The sequence below is a fragment of the Sipha flava genome, unplaced genomic scaffold (assembly GCF_003268045.1).
Source record: "Sipha flava isolate LNK unplaced genomic scaffold, YSA_version1 297_pilon_pilon, whole genome shotgun sequence".
NCBI classification, from domain to species: Eukaryota; Metazoa; Arthropoda; class Insecta; order Hemiptera; family Aphididae; genus Sipha; species Sipha flava.
In genome coordinates, this window is record NW_020272969.1 from 32025 (window position 1) to 56011 (window position 23987).

Sequence of the window (23987 nt, forward strand, 5' to 3'; positions counted from 1 at the left end):
TTTAGTAAACTCATCTTGAACGCTTACTCAATTTGAAAAATAAACAATTTCCGTAAAATTATGTTAATCTTGTGTAACTTGAAAACTTTTACACTTCAAAATTGTTATATATAGATATTGAACATGTTTCAGTCAACGTTATCATATAAGCAACTTTATTCGAATATGATATTAAGAATTCTAAGGTTATCAGTTTAGTAATGAAACTATAAAAAAAAAATAAAAACAATAATATAGTAATAATAACGTGTATATCATTATCGACACTATAAGTAACAACAATTACAGAGTATATTGAAAAAAAAAACTCAACATATAAATATGTAAGTACAACCTACACAACAAATAGTAAATAAGCATGTGATAAGTAGCACACCAAGTCATATAAACTGAATATATTAATATACGTAAAAGGGTCAGTGGAAACACGCTCACGTCATAATCGTACGCGGATTAACAGCGTTTACCTAACTGATTGATTAACGGTCCTACAGGCATACGGCTACCTATAACGGCTAACTGCAATTAGGCACATGACGAATTTTCGGATCAAAAAACGAATTCAACAACAAAGTCTCGTCGGTTAATAAGAAATTACCGCGAATCCAAGAAATCGGAACCACGCATAATAAGCATTAAATATTAAATACTGTATCATCCTTGTCGTTAGCGGTTAATGTATAATGCAAAAATTTAATTTTCCCCGTTATCCCCTAGATTTAAAGAAAAAAACATAAAATCCCACTTAGTAACCACAGTTAGATACAACGATAGAGAATCGATGGGAAGTCGAGAAGGAATGTTATAATATATAAAAGAAATTAATAATTAACCAAATAACAAATATTATCCGAACATCTTCATCGATAATGGCCAAATAAGATTTTCAAAAATTGTTCATACATAACAAATTATTCAGAGAAAAAAATGTTATGCGGTAAATAGGTACAATACTAAAATTAGTTTTCGCAATTTTAACAATAAAAAATGATTGCGCAATTTTAACACGTTTTTTACGTAAAATATATTATACATCTTCGTTAATAATTAAAGTAAAATGTATTTAATAATAAATTCAAAGTGTAATAAATCAGTTTGAAAAAAACCTTTTAGTTTTCATTATAGAGAATAAATGTTTCGAATTATTGATGTTCTATAAGTAGGTATAATGCATAATAATATATTATGTTGTGTAATACATCTCTACTTACTACGTGACGAATTAAAAGCAATATTATGTTCATACTATATCTAACCAATGTTTTAATTATAGATAATTATTATGGTCCAAACATTAAATTATAATATTTACTGTATCTGACCTAGACTAATTAATAATAATAACCTTCTACCTGGATGTGTTCAGTATAATAATAAATAGTAATACTCATTTGTAAACAGCATTCCGACCAACCTTTTCGGATACAAAACGTAAATATTTTGGGTTTTCTCCGATTACATATTTTGAACACGATAAAAACTTATAGCGTCGCAAATACAACAGAAAAAAAAATCATACGTCCACTACGTTAGAAATTTGTGGAATATTTTATAAGGAAAACACGTCTGTTGAAAAAAACTAAATAAAAAATAATAATAATAATTATAAAATACATAATAATAAAGCAATGAGAAAATGGGTGTACAAGAGAGAGAGAGAGAGAGAGAGACGCTATGGTGAATTTATTTTCCCAGAACAACGAACTTCGTGGTTGTCGGCATTGTTTATGCGGTTGAAAATTCTGAAAGGACACACACACACACACTTTGTAAGGTGCACGACGATTTCTGTGTTTTTTTAGGTGCGGAAAAGAAAGACAAGTGATTAATGCGCACGACAATACGCAAGTGTTGGAAAAAATTGCATTGTACACGGTTGATATTTCGGCGGTATTCACGAAAACGTTTTTTTGATGAACAACACGCGGCGACAACGTCGTCGGCCTCTGCTGTTCTATCGATCATCTGTCCAACTCGGCGCCCCGCCGGAGGCTTTAGCTCGGAAACCACGAATTCCCCGGCGTATGAAATAACGCATCTTTACTACAGTTGAACCACAAGTAAAACCATACCCAGTGTTTTTTATCTTTTCTTAATTGCTTGTACCGCCCTCCCCTGTCCGTATCGGAAAAGAAAATAATTCACCGTCAATGAACGCGTGGTATTCTGATCGAAAGCTGTTATTTCTGCAGTTCGTTTTAACTTCAAATGAGAGAGATAAATTAAAAAACACCACATTATCCGCTTGTGTAGAGATCCGTAGTGTGTCGTCTAGGCAGGCGGAAGGCGAAGGGTTTGACAACTTCTTTCCGATAGTAGATGTACAGAAGCAGGTATAGGGTCAAAGAGTGAAATTACTTATGACAGAGAAATAATAATAATAGTAACAGAAGTGATAGTAATAACAAACCATTTATAATAGTATTAATAAACGTAAAAAAATAAACGATATTAAATACCTCCTTTTTGTAGAAGTGATGGGTTTTTACTTTCGTCATTATGAACATCATAGTCACATTTCAGTCTTTGCTGATAAAATCAAAAAATTATTTTATAAAAGTTTATATCCTTCAAAATCTCAAGTGCAACGATGACTAATAAATGAGAGAAAATCATAAATACCATTCGTAACATTGACATCAACTAACGTCTACGTTGCGTTCAATCAATCGAAACATTAAATCAATTATCAATTTCGTTTATGAGTAATATATTATTATTATATCTGTACAAAAGCGAGTAAAATTGTTATTGAAAGTTCGTGTTTTGTTGTCTAACTGCGCAGTTGAATATGGATTTACTGTATAACTACGGGTTTGTTAAAATGTTATATTGCCCTCTTATACATAAAATATTTGAAAAATGCTGATATTTAAAATTTCAGACGGTCCAAGTTGAGTAAACTTATACGCTGAACAAGATGAAAAATCTGTTTCTCAATCATTGACAGTCATGCACTCGTATCGTTTACCTGGTTAAACGGTTTAACTTCTACGATTCTAACGCAATAATAGTTTTAATTAATCATTAAAGAAAAATTGTAATGCCGAGTGCTAAATAAATTTAATTAGTCGAAGAAATATTTCAAAACGTGCTGATCCACTGACTTTTTTTATACTTCAAAAAGCTAAATAATTGAAAATCATAAAATAGTCCAGAGGTTTATCTAAAATTAATTCAAGGCAAACAATATTTTCATAGTTAAAACTTGTTTGAACTAAATTTATTATTAACGCTTTGAGATATAATCGATAATAATCACAGTATTACCCAACGTTTTTATATTTTGAAGAACGAATGAAATAAATTAAATAATTACCCATGCATTTTTATTTAATTTATTCGTAAATTACACGTATAATTTAGTTGGATTAGAAATATGTATTATTTATTGTAATACGTGCATTTTAATTAGGTCGGAATCGAATATGTCATTAAATATTTCGATTAACTGAATGTAATGAGCACAAGTGAATAAAATAACAAACAAATTCTTCATTGTAATGTTTGCTGGAGATCGCTAACAATATAGTTTGCTAATAAACTACAAAGCTATTATAGATAACATGATATTTAAATATTAACGGCTGATAGAAATAATAAAAGAACAATATCAAACTGTGTAGCCTTCGACCGGCAATTCCGTCAACAGCATAACATTGTATACGCTTTTAGTACAATTATCGGACCACCCGTCTGGCGGAAATACCTATATTCCGACAGACAGCGGCGACGTTTTGCAGCTAATATGTAGTGTTATAGTGGACACGCGTTAATAAATATTTAATTTCGATTTAAAATATATAATGGCTACCGACTGAGAAGAACGATATCATAATAATAATCGGAATTTCAAATCATCCGTTTTATCGAAATGAAAAGGAGAGAAAAGAAGAGCGTTAAAAATATATATATATATATATATATATATATAAGCACATATTACAAAATATATGCGTAATATATGGTATAAACCGAGAGCGAATCAAATATTCTCCAAAATCAATAAATTACCAAGTAACACGAACGACTGTCTCATTGGTATTCAGCAGGTGTTCAGACACTATGGACGGGAAGAGTTCGTCGAGCACGTTAGAGCGAGATGTATAGTGTATAATATATGTATACATATATAATGACGTGTGTAGAACAATAGCACCGCCGCAGACTGGGGGACATGACAATAATAATGCATTAATTCGTTCGTGGGTTTTGGTTTAGTTTTAGTTTTTTTCTTCTTCCGATTCGGCTATCAAAGTTTTTCGGATAAATTCCATAACACAAGTACCATATACATATAAAATATAGTCTCTTCTGGGAACGCATTAAGAAACAACAAAAAAAATCATAAATGGTACTATGCATTGATTTAAAATGAAATAGGCGGTACCCCTCACCTCCTCCGTGTTCAACGGCGCGATAATTAAATTATTAAATTAACTTCTCAAGCGGCTTTGCGTTTTACTCTGCTTTAGTTCGAAGAGAGTTTAATAAATTGCACGACGACGATTCTTTCAGTAACTTACAAATTGCACGAAATCAGACTTATAGAAAATAACGTCTTCGAAGAAAGCGTGATTACTGCAGGCAGTAGTAATGGAATTATGTTTTTCGATGTTCCTAGTTATCGAAATATTATAATTCGTAGTAAAATTTCTTTAAATAACACTGCCAGTTTTTGATGGTTTGTTGAAATTATAGTATACACTTTCGAACGCGATAAATATTCAATGCAATCAATGCAGTTATCTTAAGATTATAATAAAAAACCGATCGATACTATTATGATAAAATATTACTCGAACAATGTCGTTTTAGTAATTACGGTACATAAAGGCATCGGGTTACTTTCTGATTCGACTATGTGACGTACGATGAAACAGAATAAAAGTGAAAAAATAATGTTCATATAATGCAAAACATCGTTTATATTTTTGAGTAATTTCTATATTGAAAAGGGTTCAAATGTGTACATCATTTTATAGTTAATTTATGCATCGTATCCAGTACAGGAATGAATGTAAATATTTAAATTTTTCGGATATATATATATATATATCTCGTGTACGCGTGTGAACATAGTAGTTGTTCTGCGACGACTAAAATAGTGTTGTGGTAGAATAATAAAAACGAAAATACTACACAAGCAAACCAAACGTGTGCAAATTGTGACGACAGCGAACACCACTATATAACCCATGGTATATTTTACGTATACATTATATTGCCGGCGTCGTTTTATTACTTCACGGTTAATGACGCGTTCAATTGCCTGTTTTAGCATTAATCCTGTTGAACGAATTTCTGCGATTGTCCGCTGCAATAGATTTGATTATTGGGTTTAATAACAAACGACCGACGATTTACGACTCGAGCTTTTTCATTTATAGCTTTAACGGATAAGCAAACGCGGACGTCAAATTACTCAACGGTCTTGGAATTGTTTTAATTCGCGGGCACATGGCACGATTTACAACTATACGCATAAAATAACCCTCTTTTTCTCGACATACTCGCCCGCATTATAACAGTTGAACATCGCATATTATCTACGTACGTGCCCGGGCGGTGGTGTTCTAATTTATTATTATTTTGATCCATTATCGTTTATTTATGTACACGTGTGAATATAAGCAAAACTCACTTGGGACAAATGATTGAACTTGAAATCTCGGCTATCAGGGAAATCTTCGCTGTCCTGGAATTGTTTTTCTTCTGTTCTGATCAAATTTCCGTCTTGATCTTCGTCCTCAGCGCCACCGACCTCGGGACCCTGAGATCTTGCCAGTCCATCGATGTACGATTCGAGAAACGCATCGCCTCTGGAAAAGTATGTACCTCAATATTAATACATGACGAAAAATTAATGTAATTATACATAAAGTTTAACTAAAATGAGTATACATTTTGAACTTCTATTAACATACTATACACGTATACATTAAAGTTATAGTAATATGTACGTTTTATTAGGTCGTGTGTCGTGTATCGTATTAATTTATGCCGTACGATAAATGAATAAATGAATATTACATCTATATACATCTATATACATATACGATCTCAAAGAATAATTATTAACTGTTTATATTTTTGCATTATATACATTCAAAATTTAATAAAATATTTTATTTGTTATGCTATGAATGTAAAACAAATAATAACATTCTATAAAATTCGATTTAAATTAATTGCATGTATAATAAAATAAACTATATATGTATATGCTGATATATGATTTAACAGTAATCTAATATTTAACAAAGTTCTATTTATTTTCACCAATAAAATTACCCTATAAAATACAAAATAATGAAGTTTTGACAAGTTTGCCACGAATTTCTGCACAGCCAATATTACTCCCCTAAAATATAAAAATATTAACCACAGACATTTATATACTATTATATCCCAAGGGAAAAACTCAGAACTGGATATAATTGCTCAAATAACCATTTAGATTTTATCGTTTCGCATAGGCCGGGCGTCAACGTTATTATACGCTTCACTTTTATGTACAGTGGTCCCTTATACACGACTTAAGAATCAAAATTCAAACAAATTAAAAAAAAGAGATTTTATTTGCGCTTTGATCATTAAGCTAAAAAATAATAATATATATAATTATATACATAAATATAACAAATAAAAGTTCAAAAAGAGCAAGACAATTAGTACAACGGAAGTGTTCTGTTTTGATAAGCGGAGATTAAACAATCTCGACCATCCCTTTTGGGTAGGGGTTTATTACGAGACAACCCTTTCAACTGAAGGCACAATTAGCGTGTGCGCGTGTGCGATACTGTGTGTATGATGACGGTCGAAATGGTAACCTGAATGGTAACAACGCTTTGTTTATGTTTCACGCAAGTCATTCTGGGATGTATGTGTGGTTATAATGGAACTTGAGTGACAACAAGAAGGGGACACCACATCAAACCAAACAACATTTCAATTATAAATACTTAGAACGGAAAACTCTGTGGAGCAAAAGAAAACAGTGTCGACGTTTTTATTAAGGAGTTTAAGTAATGTGTGCACATTTAAAACATATATAAATATAAAATATTTATTTCAAAGAAATAAACGAATAATATATTCTCAATAAAGGTCGTGGCGTATTTTTTAATGTATTTTTAATATTCTGAATCCACCTAAAGGCTGATGGGGTTTATACATTGAAGATAAACGATGAGTTTTATATTATGGAACGGATTAGAGCCCTTTTAAAAGCTTCTTATCAATCGACATGAGCGTTTAATAAATAACTTTTGCAAAGAGTAGGATGATATTTAGGCAACAATGACGAAGAGATTTAGTTTTCAGACGTTAGCTATGACAATATAATCGGATTACATGATATATAGCTTCTCTCTTTGAACAAATTTAGCATATATAACTAATAAAAGCAAGTACATAAATACAAATAGTGCAATATTTGGATTTTGAATTTTGAAATTATATACAACCTCGAGTCGGGATAAAATCTTTATACATTATACATTTCTTATTAATTATAAGTCATCAATGATTAAAAAACGAGGAACACGCACTGTTGAAATATAACGATTTAATATCAATTCCAATTTATCGTAGGTTACTAAACACGTCAACAATATCAATTATTATTGTCGCATCAAAGACTATTGATGCCGTACCCTAAACAATAAACATAATATATATACGTAGTTTAGATGTAATATCCGAGAGCGGTTTTCAATAATTTATGTTATGATTTTAGAATGGTATTACAACTATGTGTTTAACGTTCTACGCGTACATAATAAATCAAACTTGTATAAAATAACTATTTTAAATTGTATGACCCAGCAAATGGTATTTTAAATTTATGAAAATTATTATATGCAATTTATTAGAAAAAACCCTACACACATATTACATGTAAACCATAGAATGATGGAAAGAGCATCACGTATAATTGACGGAAATTCTATTTTCATGAAGGTTGTCAGTATATTAACATTATCATCATTCCAACGGCACCCGATGCATTAAACCTGGTCCAGAGAGATATCAATTAATTTCATCCCGGAAGGAAAATAATTAGTTTTGCAACCCCTCTCTCGGCAGTTCATTATATAGAGGGAAAATTCATTGACAGGAATTTACAGTTAAAGGCATCATATAAAAACTATAATACCGACCTAATACCCTATGATGAAATCACAGTTTTCTTACTCTTCATTAGAAAGTATTATTGTTCTATAGTCATTTTTTTTCTATATTATTTATTATCTTGATAGTTTGTTTTTAATGTTAACCTGGGGTAAAACCGTTGAGCGTAATATCTATAATCCATTTAAAAATTAATGCGTTTAACCGAACTAGATTTAAGTAAAATCTAAAATTACCAGTAATTATATTTATTTATACGAACCTAATAGTACATACATAAGCATATTGTAAATATTTTTAGATTGCCACAGTAAAATATTATTAACACATTTTACAGACTATAACACGTTAACGGATATATTTTATGTATAATGTTATCCTTATACAGATAAATTATAGGAAATCTTGCATTAATCCGATGTTGAAGCATTATTTATGAGGAACTCCACAAGATAAATGCAGTAATTAATTTTCATTAAGAATTATTATACGGCAAGCTTTTTTATTAAAACAAATAAATACGTCTGGATATAAATAAAAGTGTTAATTATACACTTCTGGAGAGGAATTTTGTTGTTGCTGTATATTTTATTTTTTCTAAATAAAACGTGCTCAAAGTTTTAAACTGTTATTACTTTTTGCATTCGAGAGAGACAAAGATGAAATCCCTGCGGAGCATGTTTCCATGTCAAATCCAATAATCTGGGCAGCTGAATTTGCCAAGGAAATCTCTTTAAAACAAGTATATCTCGGCAAAGGGTATATATACAAACATACTCGTATATCTTTTTACAGTGTATTCCACCGAACGGTAACCAATTTATAGGTTGTCCAGTATTATAAAGTCATAAGGTAATAAAGGATTATATCTGATAAAAGGACAGCCGGGTGGCCCCATTGTCGGTTCCCTCACAGTTTTAATACCCGAATGTCACAGACAGACTCATGGTCGCCATGGAAACTGTCTGCAAATCCCTATTCCATACTACCCTAGTGTGTTTTAGTTTATACATACTATGCATGTGGACAAAAAAAATTACACTTCTTGCAATCACCCTTTGTACCAAATGAGTCATTTCAGTTGCACCACAAGTTCGTAACACCCTTTTAGATCCCTTCAATTTGAATATGATGATTTTCCTATACATTAAAAAAAAAAACTTGATTACAGAACATGAACTTCAAGGTTAAGTAATAAGCATATACACCCTATATACATTTTATTTATTTCTTTCGTTAATTCATTTTGGGGTAAATCATCAAAGAAAAATATTGCCTTGTGTATAGTTTATCATAAAAATAATTTAAATAATAATGCCATCTCAAAAATAAAACAAATCAAAGGTGTAATATTTTATTGGATTTTTGGCATTAATAGAAAATCATATGCGTACTATAATGTATGTAGAATGAGATTTTATAGATTACCTACGCGACTGTAATTATTATTAATGCACAAACACAACACAATGTATAATTTCATATCGACTTATCACACAATGTGCACACTGCACAAATGCGAGTAATTATAGAGGATATATATGTTTGTCTTGATATACAATTATTAGATATTTAAATACACTATTTTTTTAATAATAGCTATTGTTTCGTTATGACAGTATTAAAATAAGCCAAATACCAGTGGGGAGTACAGCTAGAATATTTTAGATTAACTATAATATGCTGCACATAAGTATAGGATTACTTAAGGCAACACATTTGGCTTTTTCAAACTTTAAGTGACACGCATCAATGCAAAAAAAAAAAATAAATGTTCATTATTTCAATCGTAAAATATTTAGTGTTTGTACACTACATTTTGTTCGAAACTGCAGTGTAGTTATATTAAAGCAGCGGAGAGGGGGTCAACGTCTTATAATCATTTTCATCCTCAACGAAATAAATTCACGGTCAGATAAATACAGAAACGAGTTTTACATCACAAAGATTAGACACCTATTACGCAAAAACAGGTTGTCAATACAATATTTCGTCTAGTATCCATCATAACATAATATATATAGGCGGAATAGACAAAAACATATGTATCCCAATCCAAACGCGGGACTACATGTACGAGCAATATTATCGGTGTTTCAACGAGAATGCACATCAGCACCCATGGGATCGGATAATATTTCGTGTAACCCTCGTGTACCGCCATACGATTGAGGTACACTGCAAGACCTTAGCAGTTTACTGTTTTTGTTTATTTAATTTTTTTTTTTTTTTTTTTTTGACAAGCAACTGGGCCAAACACGAGTTGTTCTACACATGTATTATGTATGTCTAGCAAAGCCGGGCACGCAGTCTAATCAACTGGAGAGAAAATACATGAAATATTCACACACCCAAAAGGGGCATCTGTATACATAAGGGCAAATATACAAGAAAACGTATTCGAGATATTTCTAGCCTCGACACATTAAGCCTTCGGAAGACAAAATTGTTAAAAAAATATATAAAAATCCAAATGTGTAAGTACCAAGAGTAAATTTTTTTCGGAAAAATGTACTACGATGTATAGTATGTCATAAGATAACATATTCAGAATGATAATAACGTACACGGATACGCATTTTACGCACATGTTTCTCGGTAACCGAACATTTTTAGGTAGGCATACTAGGTCAATAAAAAAATATGAAATTCGAAAAAAAAATTACTCTCTGTATCAATAAAATAAATATAGGTTACCGAATGGAAATTGAAAATCATAATGTGAAAATTAATTTATTACGTATACAGTTCCATGTATTTTTTTAAATATGTTATAAATAGACCGATGTTTTAAACGATTTTGAAAACAAATAAATAATCGAATGAATAATTCAAATTAGTTAACATCTTAAAGTTTAATTTTAATTTACAATTATTTAAGGGTTTCAGGTAAAGTATTGTTTATATAATCATACTATTTAACTGTATAATATAGTTTATCATTATTGTACTTCTTATTTAACTTATATGTGCATAATGCAAAAGTTTAAGAAAAATAAGCCCAAAATCAAATATTTGTAATTAATTAAAAATGGATGTGTTATATATGAACCTGTAAATTTATTAATAAAAAACTAGCTTTTGATTATTTTGTGAATAAAAATAAAATAATTACAATATTATTATTTAATGGTTGTTAATTAATTAAATTTTATAATTCTAATCAATATGCTATCTAAACATTTTTTTGCAAAATATTTTTTTATTTTTTTTTAATCCATTTATCTTTGTGTAGCATTAATTTGATTACCTATACTCGTATTTATTATTATAACGATAACTTTATTTTGTTGGTCAAAACTACACTTCAATAATTAAATCGATAATAGACGCATAGGTTAGTTAATTTCTCAGTTAATTAGAATCAATGTAAAAATATATCATTTTCATGGATAGTCTCGAAATTTGACAAAAAATCACGATTTGATAAGCTGCGTACACACAAATTTGACTTTATAAGTACTCATTGGCGAGTTTAGCGAACAGTCAGACGTATTTTCAAAGAGGAGCGGGAAGCGTATTTAATTAAGCATAACACTGCGTGGAACAGTTCCCTTTGAGACAAAACTTCTTCCCGAATAGGGGAGAAAATAATAAATTTCAATCGTTAGCATGCTATTGTCTTAGCATGCTTTTAACGTTAACCGATTTTTCGCTCCTGTTTTATATTTTTTCAAATGAAATCTTCACTAGTACGTTTTAGTTTTAAATCCACACTATATAATAAAGACTAAAATTCTTGTATTCATCAAAAAATGAGAATAAGAAAAAAACTTTAGTTTTCCTTTAAAGAATGAGGAAAATATTTTTTTATGTATGTTGGTGTAAAAATGAAAGGACAGAGAATCCGGTAATCGGATTAATCGACCGAAACGAACGGAAACTTTTGAGTGAACAACGAAGAGAGTGCTCGACAAAAAATCATTGAATATATGTTGATAAGGGCAACAGTATGTCCATTTAGTCTTTAAATCCAATCATGCGAAAGTTTAAAATCCATTAATAGAAACACCAATGTATATGGTGTGTATTATTAATTCTATAAGCTTGTCAGTCTTGAAAATTAAAAGTAAAATATAGTTTATTAATAGTACTTGGATAATTATTTTGAAATAATAATCAAATTATAATGAATAAAAAGTTGTTATTATAAAAATTACCCACCAACTTAAACATTTACCATATAGCTGTTATCGTCAAATCATTCAAATCGAAGGTTATACGTAGGCGATTGAAAATAAATATAAATAAAAAAATCTATATTTTTATTATGAACACCAAATTATGACCAATTAATTTCCATTCAATAATCATTATTATTTCCATTATTTATAACAAAAAATTAGTTGAACACTCATTAAAGTTCAATAAAAAATCCTAAAATGTTCTATACAATGAAAAACTTTTTCATATAAATATATCAAGCATAATTTTATAATAAACTTTCTAGTTTCAGAAAAAATATAAAAAACGTTACACTCTTAATTTTATTAAATTTATATCGAGTTTCGTGAAGACGATAAGTATTCTAAAGATTACGAGTTTCGAAAATTTCATAATAAGAAAAATGTATGAAAGATGGGATTAAAAGGGATAACTGTAAGTAATTTATAAAACCAATTTAAAAGGAAAATATTTTGGAAAATACATTAAACTTTTTTAAATTTCATACGTTATAGAAACAAACCAAAAAGAAAAAAATTAATTTAAGAAATATATATTATCCCTTCGTTCGAAAATATAATAAATAACATAACAAATATGTCATACACACTATCAACACAAATGGACACAACTATAATAAGTATAAAACCACAATATATATTAAATCTATTATGTGTGATAAAAACTACTAACTATAAATACATTTCACAATTATTTATGGGGATAGTTTTAAAGAATTTTCTTAAGTTTGAACGATATTTTAGGTTTTTATAAATATTTTGTCATACACCATAATAATTTTAATTGTCTCTCTTCAAAGTAGTATATTATCAAACGCTTGGTACTTTTATGTTACGCGTATTATATAACAGTAATATAATCATTACATTAGAATAATAAATGTGTTATTTAACAATTCTTGGTTTTAGTTACCACATATTTCTCAAAGAGACATTAAAAAACTCAGTGTTCACATTACAAATTTAATAACAACGTTTAAATAAATATTTATAAGTTAATTTTATTTTTATTTTTGTTTTTGTTTTTAAGAGGCTAAAAGTATGTAATTGTATAAAATTGCAATAGTTTTGTCCTCACCTAAAAAACAATCTTTTCTTTCCGATCTCTGCATATCGACGGCTGCAATTTAACGGCTTAAGCGACGTTGGCGATACAGACCGGCGGTTGAGTTTTACGAAACTCAAACTGTGATTCAAAGACGTCAACAGACCACGATCAGACGTCGGAGATAGAAACGTGGACGCGCCGTTGCACAGGTGTTCGATGCTGGGCGACGGCATGTCAGCGATCTATTGAGCGAGCTGGAAAACCGCGGTATTTGAAAAAAAAAACGGATTGATGATCAAGAGTCTCTGAAATGATCGGGGCAAGAAAAGAGGATAACAATTATGACGATAACAATAACAAAAAAACCAAAGCAGGAACAAAAACATTGACCGGCACAGAACAAATTGATTGTTTCATTATTATATTAGATGATTTTTTTCTACAAGATGTTTTCTTGCCGTCGAATTCGATGAACCATGGATCCTGCGTGGAAAAATGACACGGGCAAATAATTCCGAAAGACGTGACACACGAGGCGAATGGCAAAAATACCACATTAGGGTCAAGGAATGCTAAATCGAGTAGTTGCCGATAGCGAGCGGTTACGTATGAACACACGCGTATATACGTGAGCGTGTATATATCCTGCGTGTGTGGGTTCGGTTTATGGCCTATGTCGACGACAACGACACATATGACTTTTTTTGGAAACGATTGACTGAGAAGAAATTAACAGTAATAATAATAATAACAATAACAATTGAAATTTAACGATCTTTCGAGCGGAAAACAACTGAAACCGGTCAATGTGCAGAACACGGTGGTAAAAAATGCATTATAACGAGTGGAGATTTCTCCATAAAGGATCTATACTTCGGAAACTCTCGAGTACACGACCGTGAGCATGAAAAAAAAAATAATAATTTGGTTTACCATAAATACACTAGACTATGAAATCCGATCTTGCCACAGCACACACACATACACACACACACACAGACACACACACACACACACACACACACCACTCACTCACTCACTCAATCACTTGTCCGCAGATGACGATGACGATGAGGGACCGCGAGAGGACGTGGAAAACACGAGTAAACGCACGCGCAACCGACGACCGGTAGCGTATAAGTGCGACTGACGCGCGTCGAACGGACGGACACCGACGGCGGCGGCTGCGGCAGCGGCGCGTAGCGCGAGAGAAAAATCGGCGAGGCCAGGCAGCAGCGCCGCCACTGCTCCCGACCATCAACCCTTTTTTTTCTCTCTCCTTCGCTCCAAAGTGCACCGCGAATCAATCGTTTCGCGACGGAGATGATAATAGTTTGTGCATTTTGCCTGACCTTTTTGCATTATTTTTTTGTTTTCAGAACTGCGCTATCGTACCAACAACGAGAACATAAAGCGTAAAAGTATACCTGCATTTTAATAACACATAAACACGCACTGCATGTGTTCTCCTAGTGGTCGATGGAGTTATTTAACCGTGCAATAAGGAATACGTACGATTGTATATGACATTGTAATGTATTGTATATGTATTGTACATATATACCTGTATATGTAAACGAATTAGTTAATCGTCTTTTTATCACCCGAACGACTGCGTTTTCGATTACTTTGTTGGTTCGACGATAAAAAATGAAAATCAACAACTCGCTCGCGTACATTACTTTATAATTATATTCTACGAACCAATACACGTACCTTGTTTTATCAGTATATGTTTTTGAATTATTAAACATGAATTAGCGCATAGCAAAATTCGTAGCGTACGCGTAAAGTAATTGATTCATTTTTGCCCAACATTAAAATTCAGTACAGTCTAATAAAATCTCAATTGTATGTTGTATTTGAAGTATGATCACATTCAATTTTACAATAATATGATCTCCGTGCAATACCAGTTGAGTCATTACGCACAAAAAATTATTACCTCAAATAATGAACTACAGTTCGCATATCAACGTGTATATTATTATATATACACATATATAATTTAATATATATTATTATATAATTTAGTACGCAAATGCATACTTTCAACAAATTAAGATACTAGACCATCATTATGGGTACCTATGTCGAAAATAATCAATCATCATAAATCATCAATTTTGAATGTTGATAACATAGTCGATTAATTTCGTTTAATCGATATTATGTTAGTAAAAATATTTATAAAACGGTGAATTCCACAGGAAAAAAAGATTTTACTGTGGTCTCTGGTTAAATATTTAAAACGCACGGTTTTAAATCGAAACGTCATAATTTTTATTTTTGTTTTTGTTCAATTGAACAAGACCTTGATAATATTAAAGCTATAACTATTTTAGTCATGAAGGGGGCTAAAAGTCATATTTCAAGTGTAAGAGAAGGTTCATTAACAAATCCCTTGATTCGAATTTTATCTAATCGTAGGGGTTTTCCGATGATTTCAAAGGGTCAATTGAAGTTTGACTTTTATTGCAGAAAAGATCGGAAAGAAATACTAGGGAAGACACGTCCCACGTGGGATTTAACGAAATCGTGCAAATAGAACAAATCAGTCGGACACAAGGAAACGAATCAACAACGTACCTTGGACTTCAGTTTCATCGGATAGTTACTATTTTTCACAATACAAAATCAGTTTAAAAAACCGTAATGCTTTCAAAAGAAAAGTACAAAAATGAAAACAAATATTTTTAATATTAATAAATAATATATTATATATATAATAAAATTATTTTATAGGGGTATATAATGAAATAAATATGAATATTTAATTTATAATATAATTTACAGTAAAGATTGTGGATATTATAATTATGAAAAATCTCATTATTTATAAATTATAAAATTATGAAATATAGGTGCATTTTTTAATCAATACACGAAAACACATTTTTATATTTCATGAAAGCAAAAAATAAATATATATTAATTAAAAAATTAATAATTATTAAAAAGTTGGGTCATTAAAGTATATTTTTACTGTTTCTATTAAATTCTGAATGAAACCAGGAATATATCTTTATTTGAAAACCAATTCAACACTTACCAAAACGTTCATTAAATCATTTAAAAAATATAAAATTTTCAAATGAAAAAATGTAATATAAAAAGAAGAAAAATACTTTGGACGAAATCCTAAGCTGATGTACGTTGTATTTTTGAACAAGTTTTATAGACTTAAAAACTTGATCTGACTAACAGTAAAAAGGTGAAATACATAAAAATGCACTTAGACAGTAAAAACCATCGTCATCGGATTCAAACGTCTTTTTGGAGGGGCTTTCGGAGATTAAGTCCTCTCCAACGGTCGTTTAATTAACCACAATTGGATACACACTGCATAGGGGACAACGTCACACACACACACACATACATACACACTCCGGAGATATATTCGAAATTATCGTTATGTGTCACGTATTAATTTGATAATAATATAATGACCAATGACGACTTGGCATCATACCAATAACATAAAATGTTTTCTACGCGTAGATTTCGTGAAACACGATTGATACACTTGTTCCAGTACAAACATAGTTTCTACTATATTAATACTACGTACGGATATTACGAGTATAATATGCATTGTCGTTAGTGTTGTTCGTTTAAACAGCGATGCTTTTGTATGGCACGTATACGCCAATTTTAATCAGTATGATGTAGCTATTGCAGCAGAACGTTCGGACGAAACGTGCACGCACGGCATAGAACGGACTGCAGTCATCGTCGTTGCCCTATAATATATGCCGACGGGAATGCAACAACAATTGGCCAAACATCGCGCGAGAAACAATAATGAGGGTATACGACTACTGTATGGACGCAATACACATCAATTGATTTACACGCGGAAACTACACTATTATATCGACGATGTTCAACCGTTGGTTTCGAGAGGGTCCTGCTACAACTTCAGGACTCCGGTACGCGTTTCTATGCGGTGAACGTCGAGGTGGCGATGGGGTGCGACGATGACACCATGTCTTTATCATACAATCTAAATCGACCGTGGTCACGCAGACAGCCATTGATAAACATTTCCGGATGATGACTTGGGGGAGAGTATATACTCGTGTATTCTCTCCATAGGCATCACGTACAAGTAGATTATCATCAGATAAAAGTAATGTAACCCGCGACATTATACTATACCCAAACTGCATGATCCTAGAACCATCGAGCTATTAACACGTTTATTCATAATTTCACATACTTCATTCTTAATCTTTCGACATCTATAACGTGTAGGTACTGAAAGTTAAACCATTGAATATAATACATAAAATCGAGTAAAATACATGTATTTGATCTCATTCGATGTTATTACAAAATAATACAAAAGTTTCATTTTATCGCCATGCTAGAATTAGACTTACAATTCGTATACTGATTTAACATACTTCATATTACCGCATAAATACAATTTTCATTTTAATAAGAAGTAAAACAATATCTTCTCTCATAAACGGATATCGGAAGAAAAAACATCAATACACAGTGGAATGTTGTATTTTTAGACAAACGCAATTAAATTCGAGTGGCATTAATCGAACAAAGGAATATTAAAATAACAATCCCTCCACCAATATTTGTTCTCAGTGAATTCATTGCGACCCTTGACTTCCACGCCAAAAACAACATTACGTGATGTAAAATCCAAGAACAAAATGCTTTTAACGCTTTCGAAAAAAAAGAAAAAATATTTCTCTATGGTCTTATAAACAATACTGGAAAACGGACACAAAACCAAAATGAATTTAATAGTCCTACAGCAAGGCTTAAACACGCCATTTTGAATATCATCAAAGCTGAACTTTGTCAAAGACTAAGTACAAATTAGCAATACGCCGTTTTATCTCAAAATCGCATACCGTCTTTTCGACCAGTAATAATTCATTACGCGGAACCATTTTACGATTATTCGCTATCGGGACTGATTCTCTTGCAAACAATAACGCGTGTCTCCACTACAGACGTCTGAAAGCCTTTTGTTTGTCGGATTAAGCTTCATACGTCCCTCTGTCTACGGTAAATAATCTCTACCAACAGTCCATACGCTGTGTGAAACAGGAGTCATTAATTTTTTTTCCGCCCGCCCCAGAAACCTTTCAACAACATTGCGTGCGCCGCAGTGATCCGGCGGCTCTGCCGGAGCTTTTAATCCGCCAACCATGTCCACTGGCTTAAAACTGTTTTGTTCAAAATCATATCTATTTGACCGTACACACGTGGTAAATTATCGTGGATTAATACCGTAGTACAGTTTGTTGTAAATTACATAACACTATAATACCATTGTTTGTTTTTAATTTAAAAACATAAAATAATCGCCTATAATACCAGCCTACGTGTATTTTTTAAATGTTTTGCGCAGTTAATTTCCATTATCATTGCATATGCTATTATTGTTTTTGTTTTTCATTGACAATGCAAAATAATAAAAACTAAAATTAAAATGTTTTTTTTAGATTGATAAACTTTAATTCAAATTTATGAAACACTATTAATAAAAATATAAACTAATGCTAGTTTCGAAAATTACAAACATTACAAAAACAAAAATGTTAGAATAATACAATATGTAACCACAATAATACATGTTCGACAAATAGAAACTATAATAAATTAAGTATTGCTGACAATTTTTTAAATCAAAATCATAGTACAAGTGCATACACGATTGTACTATGATATTTAATAATGTCCCTATTATATCAGTACTTTAGTTTATTTCCAGATTCGGAGAGCAAATTTATTTTATTGGCATTGATTATAAATTGTAAAACTCTCATAGTTTGTGAACAATAAAGACGAAATTAATATTTGAATTGATTTTTCATTACACGTCCGAAATATTTCATTCGTACAACGGTTTAACGATTTAATAAACGCTGATACAATAAAAACATTCACGGTAATCATAAATCGTGATACATAAAGGTCTACCTTTTACTATTCTTTGGAGATTTATTATTGAAAATGTTCACCCAAATAATTTTTATAAGCCGGAAAACGAGACAAAAAAGACATATAAAAACTATATATGTTAGTGATAAGTTAGGAGTTTACAAAGTTTTACCGCAACCGTATCGATATACTCGGTACATATAAATAAGGCGCAAACATGGAAACTTAACAAAAGCAGACAATATTCCGAACAAAGCAAAATTGGGGTGGAAGTATGGGAATTAGGGATGATGTCTAATATGTAATAGCAAAGAAACGAACATAAAAATAAAACTTGTAAACAACTTTCCACGTGGAAAATTATTATTTTAGATAAAAATCTTAGGAGCGGTTAGCCAACCACAATCGATATTTTTATGGAAGCGAACTGTTAAATAATCATTTGGGAATGCTTTAATTGTGTGCTGGTCACTAGGGAAATGATTGGATGTACAACAATTTTGCCAACCCACGTATTATTGTTCTGACAAATTCAATTTGCAGTCAAAATACGTTAAAGCAAGGAAAAAATATTTGTTCCATAATGGAAGAAAAAGTATGTAAGAAAAAAAAAACAAATCAATCGAAGACACATTTATTTTCTTTTTCTTTAGGTATGATAGAAAAATGTTTAGAAATGATTTACCAGATTTGTGTTTTGGTGTCATTAAAAATAAAAAATAAAAAATACTATACCTTTACTGAAAGAATAATATCCGTTTTCTAAAGCGATTTGTCGAAAAAAAAATACGAAAAAAGTTAAAAATGACTGATGCGATACAAGCACACTAGTAATCATGGAGTGGTTTGAGACTTGGCCGAAGGCCAATAGTTCTTTTGACTTCAAAATAATTCTTATGAATTCCCATGTGTAATACAATATTTACGAGAAATCCATATAAAAGTGTTTTTATAGTGAATAATATCAATAACTCATAGAACTTAGTTAAGATTAACTTAGCTGTATTTATTTATATGTTTGAACTTCAAAAACCCACATAAAATAATACAACTCGGTAGTTATTTTTTTAATTAAAAATAATTTTAAAAAAATGGTGTCAATAACAAAATAAAAATACAGAAAGAAATTGGAAAATATATATATATCGATAGTTTATAATGAAACGCTGGTATTTTTAATATTTACAGCGTTGAAATTGAACATTTAAGTTAAAAAAAAAAATGAATAATAGGTTTTGCATGAAATAATATTTCATTATTTTTACATGTAACACCACATGCGTACACATACAAAAATACTCCCGCAAAAGGGCAGGTCAAATTTGTTATTGTCTCTGCTGCTATGGATACAAGGGGCTGAAGTTTTTGTTTGTATCAACAATACGGCAAAAATGAAATATTTCACACAGAATTAAATTAAGGACCATTTACACAGCTGATCTCAGGGGAGCCGCTGAATATTACAAGGAAGAGCGGACGATTAAAAAAAAGGACTTAAGTGGACTCACGTGATCCCCACGATAAACCCCTTCTGTCTACTGTAAGAAATGCATCATTGTCTTAAATCTTCAAGCCTTTTGCGAAAGATTCTGTTTTAATAATGTTCGCAAACATTAGAACCTCGTTAATTTCCAAGAAATAGTAATATTAAACTTTTGTCACCAACTCTGTTGGTTTATTATTACAATCAAAACTAGAAATTTAAATTATTTCCGACATTAAAAGAATCATGATTTTAAGTAGCAAAAAAAAAAAATTTAATACATTTTTCTGACAATAATTTGTAGAAAAGGAATAAAAAACTTTTTGGAAATCAGTGCTTAATAATTATTTATGTAATACATTTTGAATTATATAAATACTTTTATATAAAATAACTAGCTGAAATACCCAGCTTTCAAAGTTCTTAGCTAGGGTAAGTTATAAAGGCTTTTAGTTATAAATTCACCGTACCGAACAATATAATAAATATATGTATACATAGATATATTATTTATAAATTTATTTATACAATCTATAAATATATATTTTTACAATAAGCATAATGTATGTGAGAATAATGGTCGAATTATAGTTTTAATTGAAGAATCCATCCAGTGATAAAACTTCATGAACAATACACGATTAAAATTCTATTAAAATGTAAATTTAATTGGCTCAACACATTTAACATTTTTTAAAACCAATAAAATCAATTCATATAGTAAATCTAGAGTTTTAGAGGAATCAACAGCACAAATTTCAAATTGAAGCGTTTTATCATATATGAGGTTTAGCAATTAGTCTTTGAGTGAATGGTATTTTAATTTCATTTATATATATATACAGGAATAGCTGAATTACCTGGTTTCACTGTATGTATTTTTTGTTTTTTTATATTTACAATATTATTTTAGAATGTTATGAATAACATAGTTGAGTACAAAACAATTTTTATGCTTAATCAGTCTTTTATGTTTTTTTTTTATTTTTTATTTTTTATTATACCTCCTTATATAGAATATTTTTGATTCTTCTTTCAGGCAGCAAAATTACTAGACAGTTAAGAAAGTTTATACATGAACATGCAACGTAACAGGCCATGGGAGAAACAGTAATTCCTTAAATCCACTACTGCCACTTTCAAAAACTGCCTTTGTTAATTGTCATGGATAACCAGACCTTTACGGGAAACTGTAGCCGTTTGGACTAAAAGTGGTAGTCAGACGGAATTAAAGGTATTCTTGGTGAAAAACATGTTTCTCTCAAACCACAGGGTAAAAACATAGTTGCTAATATGGTACAAGTATTTGGTATACATGCATACCAGATATACATATATATTACACCGGGAGCGGCTCCAGAGTCTTGGTTAAGAGGCGGCCAAGTTATAATTTTACAATCATTTTTACAGCATAAATTCAAGTCACCTATTTTTAAAATTTGTAAAAATATCAATAATATGATCCATTTGATCTACTCTATGGTTTACATTAATTATACATAATGCTGATAGTCTATTTTCAGTCATCCTTGAACGAAGCTAGGTTTTTAGTCTCCAAAGTGTAGAGATACTCCTTTCAACAGTCATACCTATATGGCTCTATCTACATACTTCTGTGTGTCGTATGATAGTCCATATTATAATATGCATTTTTTGTTAACTATAAATTTTTTTTATAAATACAGTACGGGCTTAGGGAGGGGGCCGTGGCTCATAGAACCCCCATGGAGATGCCCCTGTATTACACTATGCAGAGTGTAATATGTAGTGTATGAGCGATGCACAGGATAAATTTCTCGATAAATTCATAGCAACACGCCGGTATCAAATATATAATGACGGACAAAAAGGACGAGTAATATTCGTATATTGATAGCTAGAAACCCGTGAGCTGCCGTGTAGCACAATACGTATGAGCGATAAATTATTATTTCTAATCAATCCACTTAAACGCAAATATATTTTAAATCTTTTCTTATTACACATTGGGAGTATTAGAGGAACCAATATTCCGAATTTTATTTTAATTTCAATTGATTTGACAAAATATTTTTATTTCAATAAACTTTCTTTCGTAGAAAATAATATTTTAACTAAATAAATTAAAGTTGATGAAAATACCTAATTAAAGAACCTACACATTTTTAAACATTACTTTTGAATTATTTCAAACCTTGTTATAACGAAATATGTTAAAATTTATAAATATTTGTATTCTAATGAGGTTTTATTTTAAATACGAAAATTCTAGATCCATAATTTCAAAGGTAATAAATTACTTTTAAAGATCTCCACAGGGACCAATAAATATTTAATATAAGCTTTTCTTTAAAAACAACGTTTTTCTTCAGATTAATTATAATTACTTAAATATGCTAAATAAATGATTTTAACAATGAAATAACTTGTAGTATAAAAATCTAGGGCCGACGTATGTATATTACAATATTAACTAAAATAATCCTGATATAATTAACTTAATTTTTATTTTACCAAATAATTAAAGAAATATAAATATTGAATGATAAATAAAAATATTGCTATAAACTATTTTACGTAAAAAAATAATTTTAAATCAAGGAAAAAACAAGAAAATAAATAAAACTTATTAAACCGTAACTACAGCGCAAAAATGTTGAGCAAGATTTTTAATATACTTATTTAAATGCAGATTAACTTTTACATATAATTTTTTATTGGTGAAAAATATATAACTATAATGATTATAGAATAAGAATTGTTTCTTAATTTGAAATATATTTTACTAGCTATTTCTAGAATTAATTTCTTAAAAATTTCATACAATATAGAAAATTAATACATTTATTGCAAATAATGACATGAGAAAATCATAGTCTGGTTTTCAAATATAGTTAAATGATAATAAATAATGAGTATTATTGAAATGGAATTACTTTGAGAGCAATGCAATATAATTATATGCATATACTGAGATGAAAATTCCCTGAGCATTAACTATCGATTGCAAGTAAAGTCTTTTGACATATACGATTGAAATAAAATGCATATTCGATAAATATCAGAGATTTAACGCCCGACTAGTGGTATTATATATGACTTTGAACGTCACGTCGCAGGGGAAGTTAAGCAGTAAAGATAAGGAAGAGAGGAGAATTTTCGATTATATTGCCGACAGTTAAGAGCAACGTCAAAGTATATGGATAGCTGGGTAAAGGTGATTTTCACGCGTTTATTTTCG

At 30.4% G+C, this 23987-nt stretch overlaps 1 protein-coding gene across 13 annotated transcripts in view; it reads right to left on the bottom strand.

Moving 5' to 3' along the window:
• LOC112685893 (protein sprint) overlaps positions 1-23987 on the bottom strand; it is an 82736-nt gene that overhangs the window by 14396 nt on the left and 44353 nt on the right. For 8 of the 13 annotated variants that reach the window (XM_025557928.1, XM_025557927.1, XM_025557926.1 and 5 more), the window contains one exon: positions 5645-5822. In XM_025557928.1, coding sequence (XP_025413713.1) covers positions 5645-5822 — 178 coding nt within the window. Of the gene's footprint in view, positions 1-5644; positions 5823-13398; positions 13674-14301; positions 14523-23987 lie in introns of those variants that run through there. The other 5 variants (XM_025557922.1, XM_025557923.1, XM_025557919.1 and 2 more) reach the window with 3 other exon arrangements.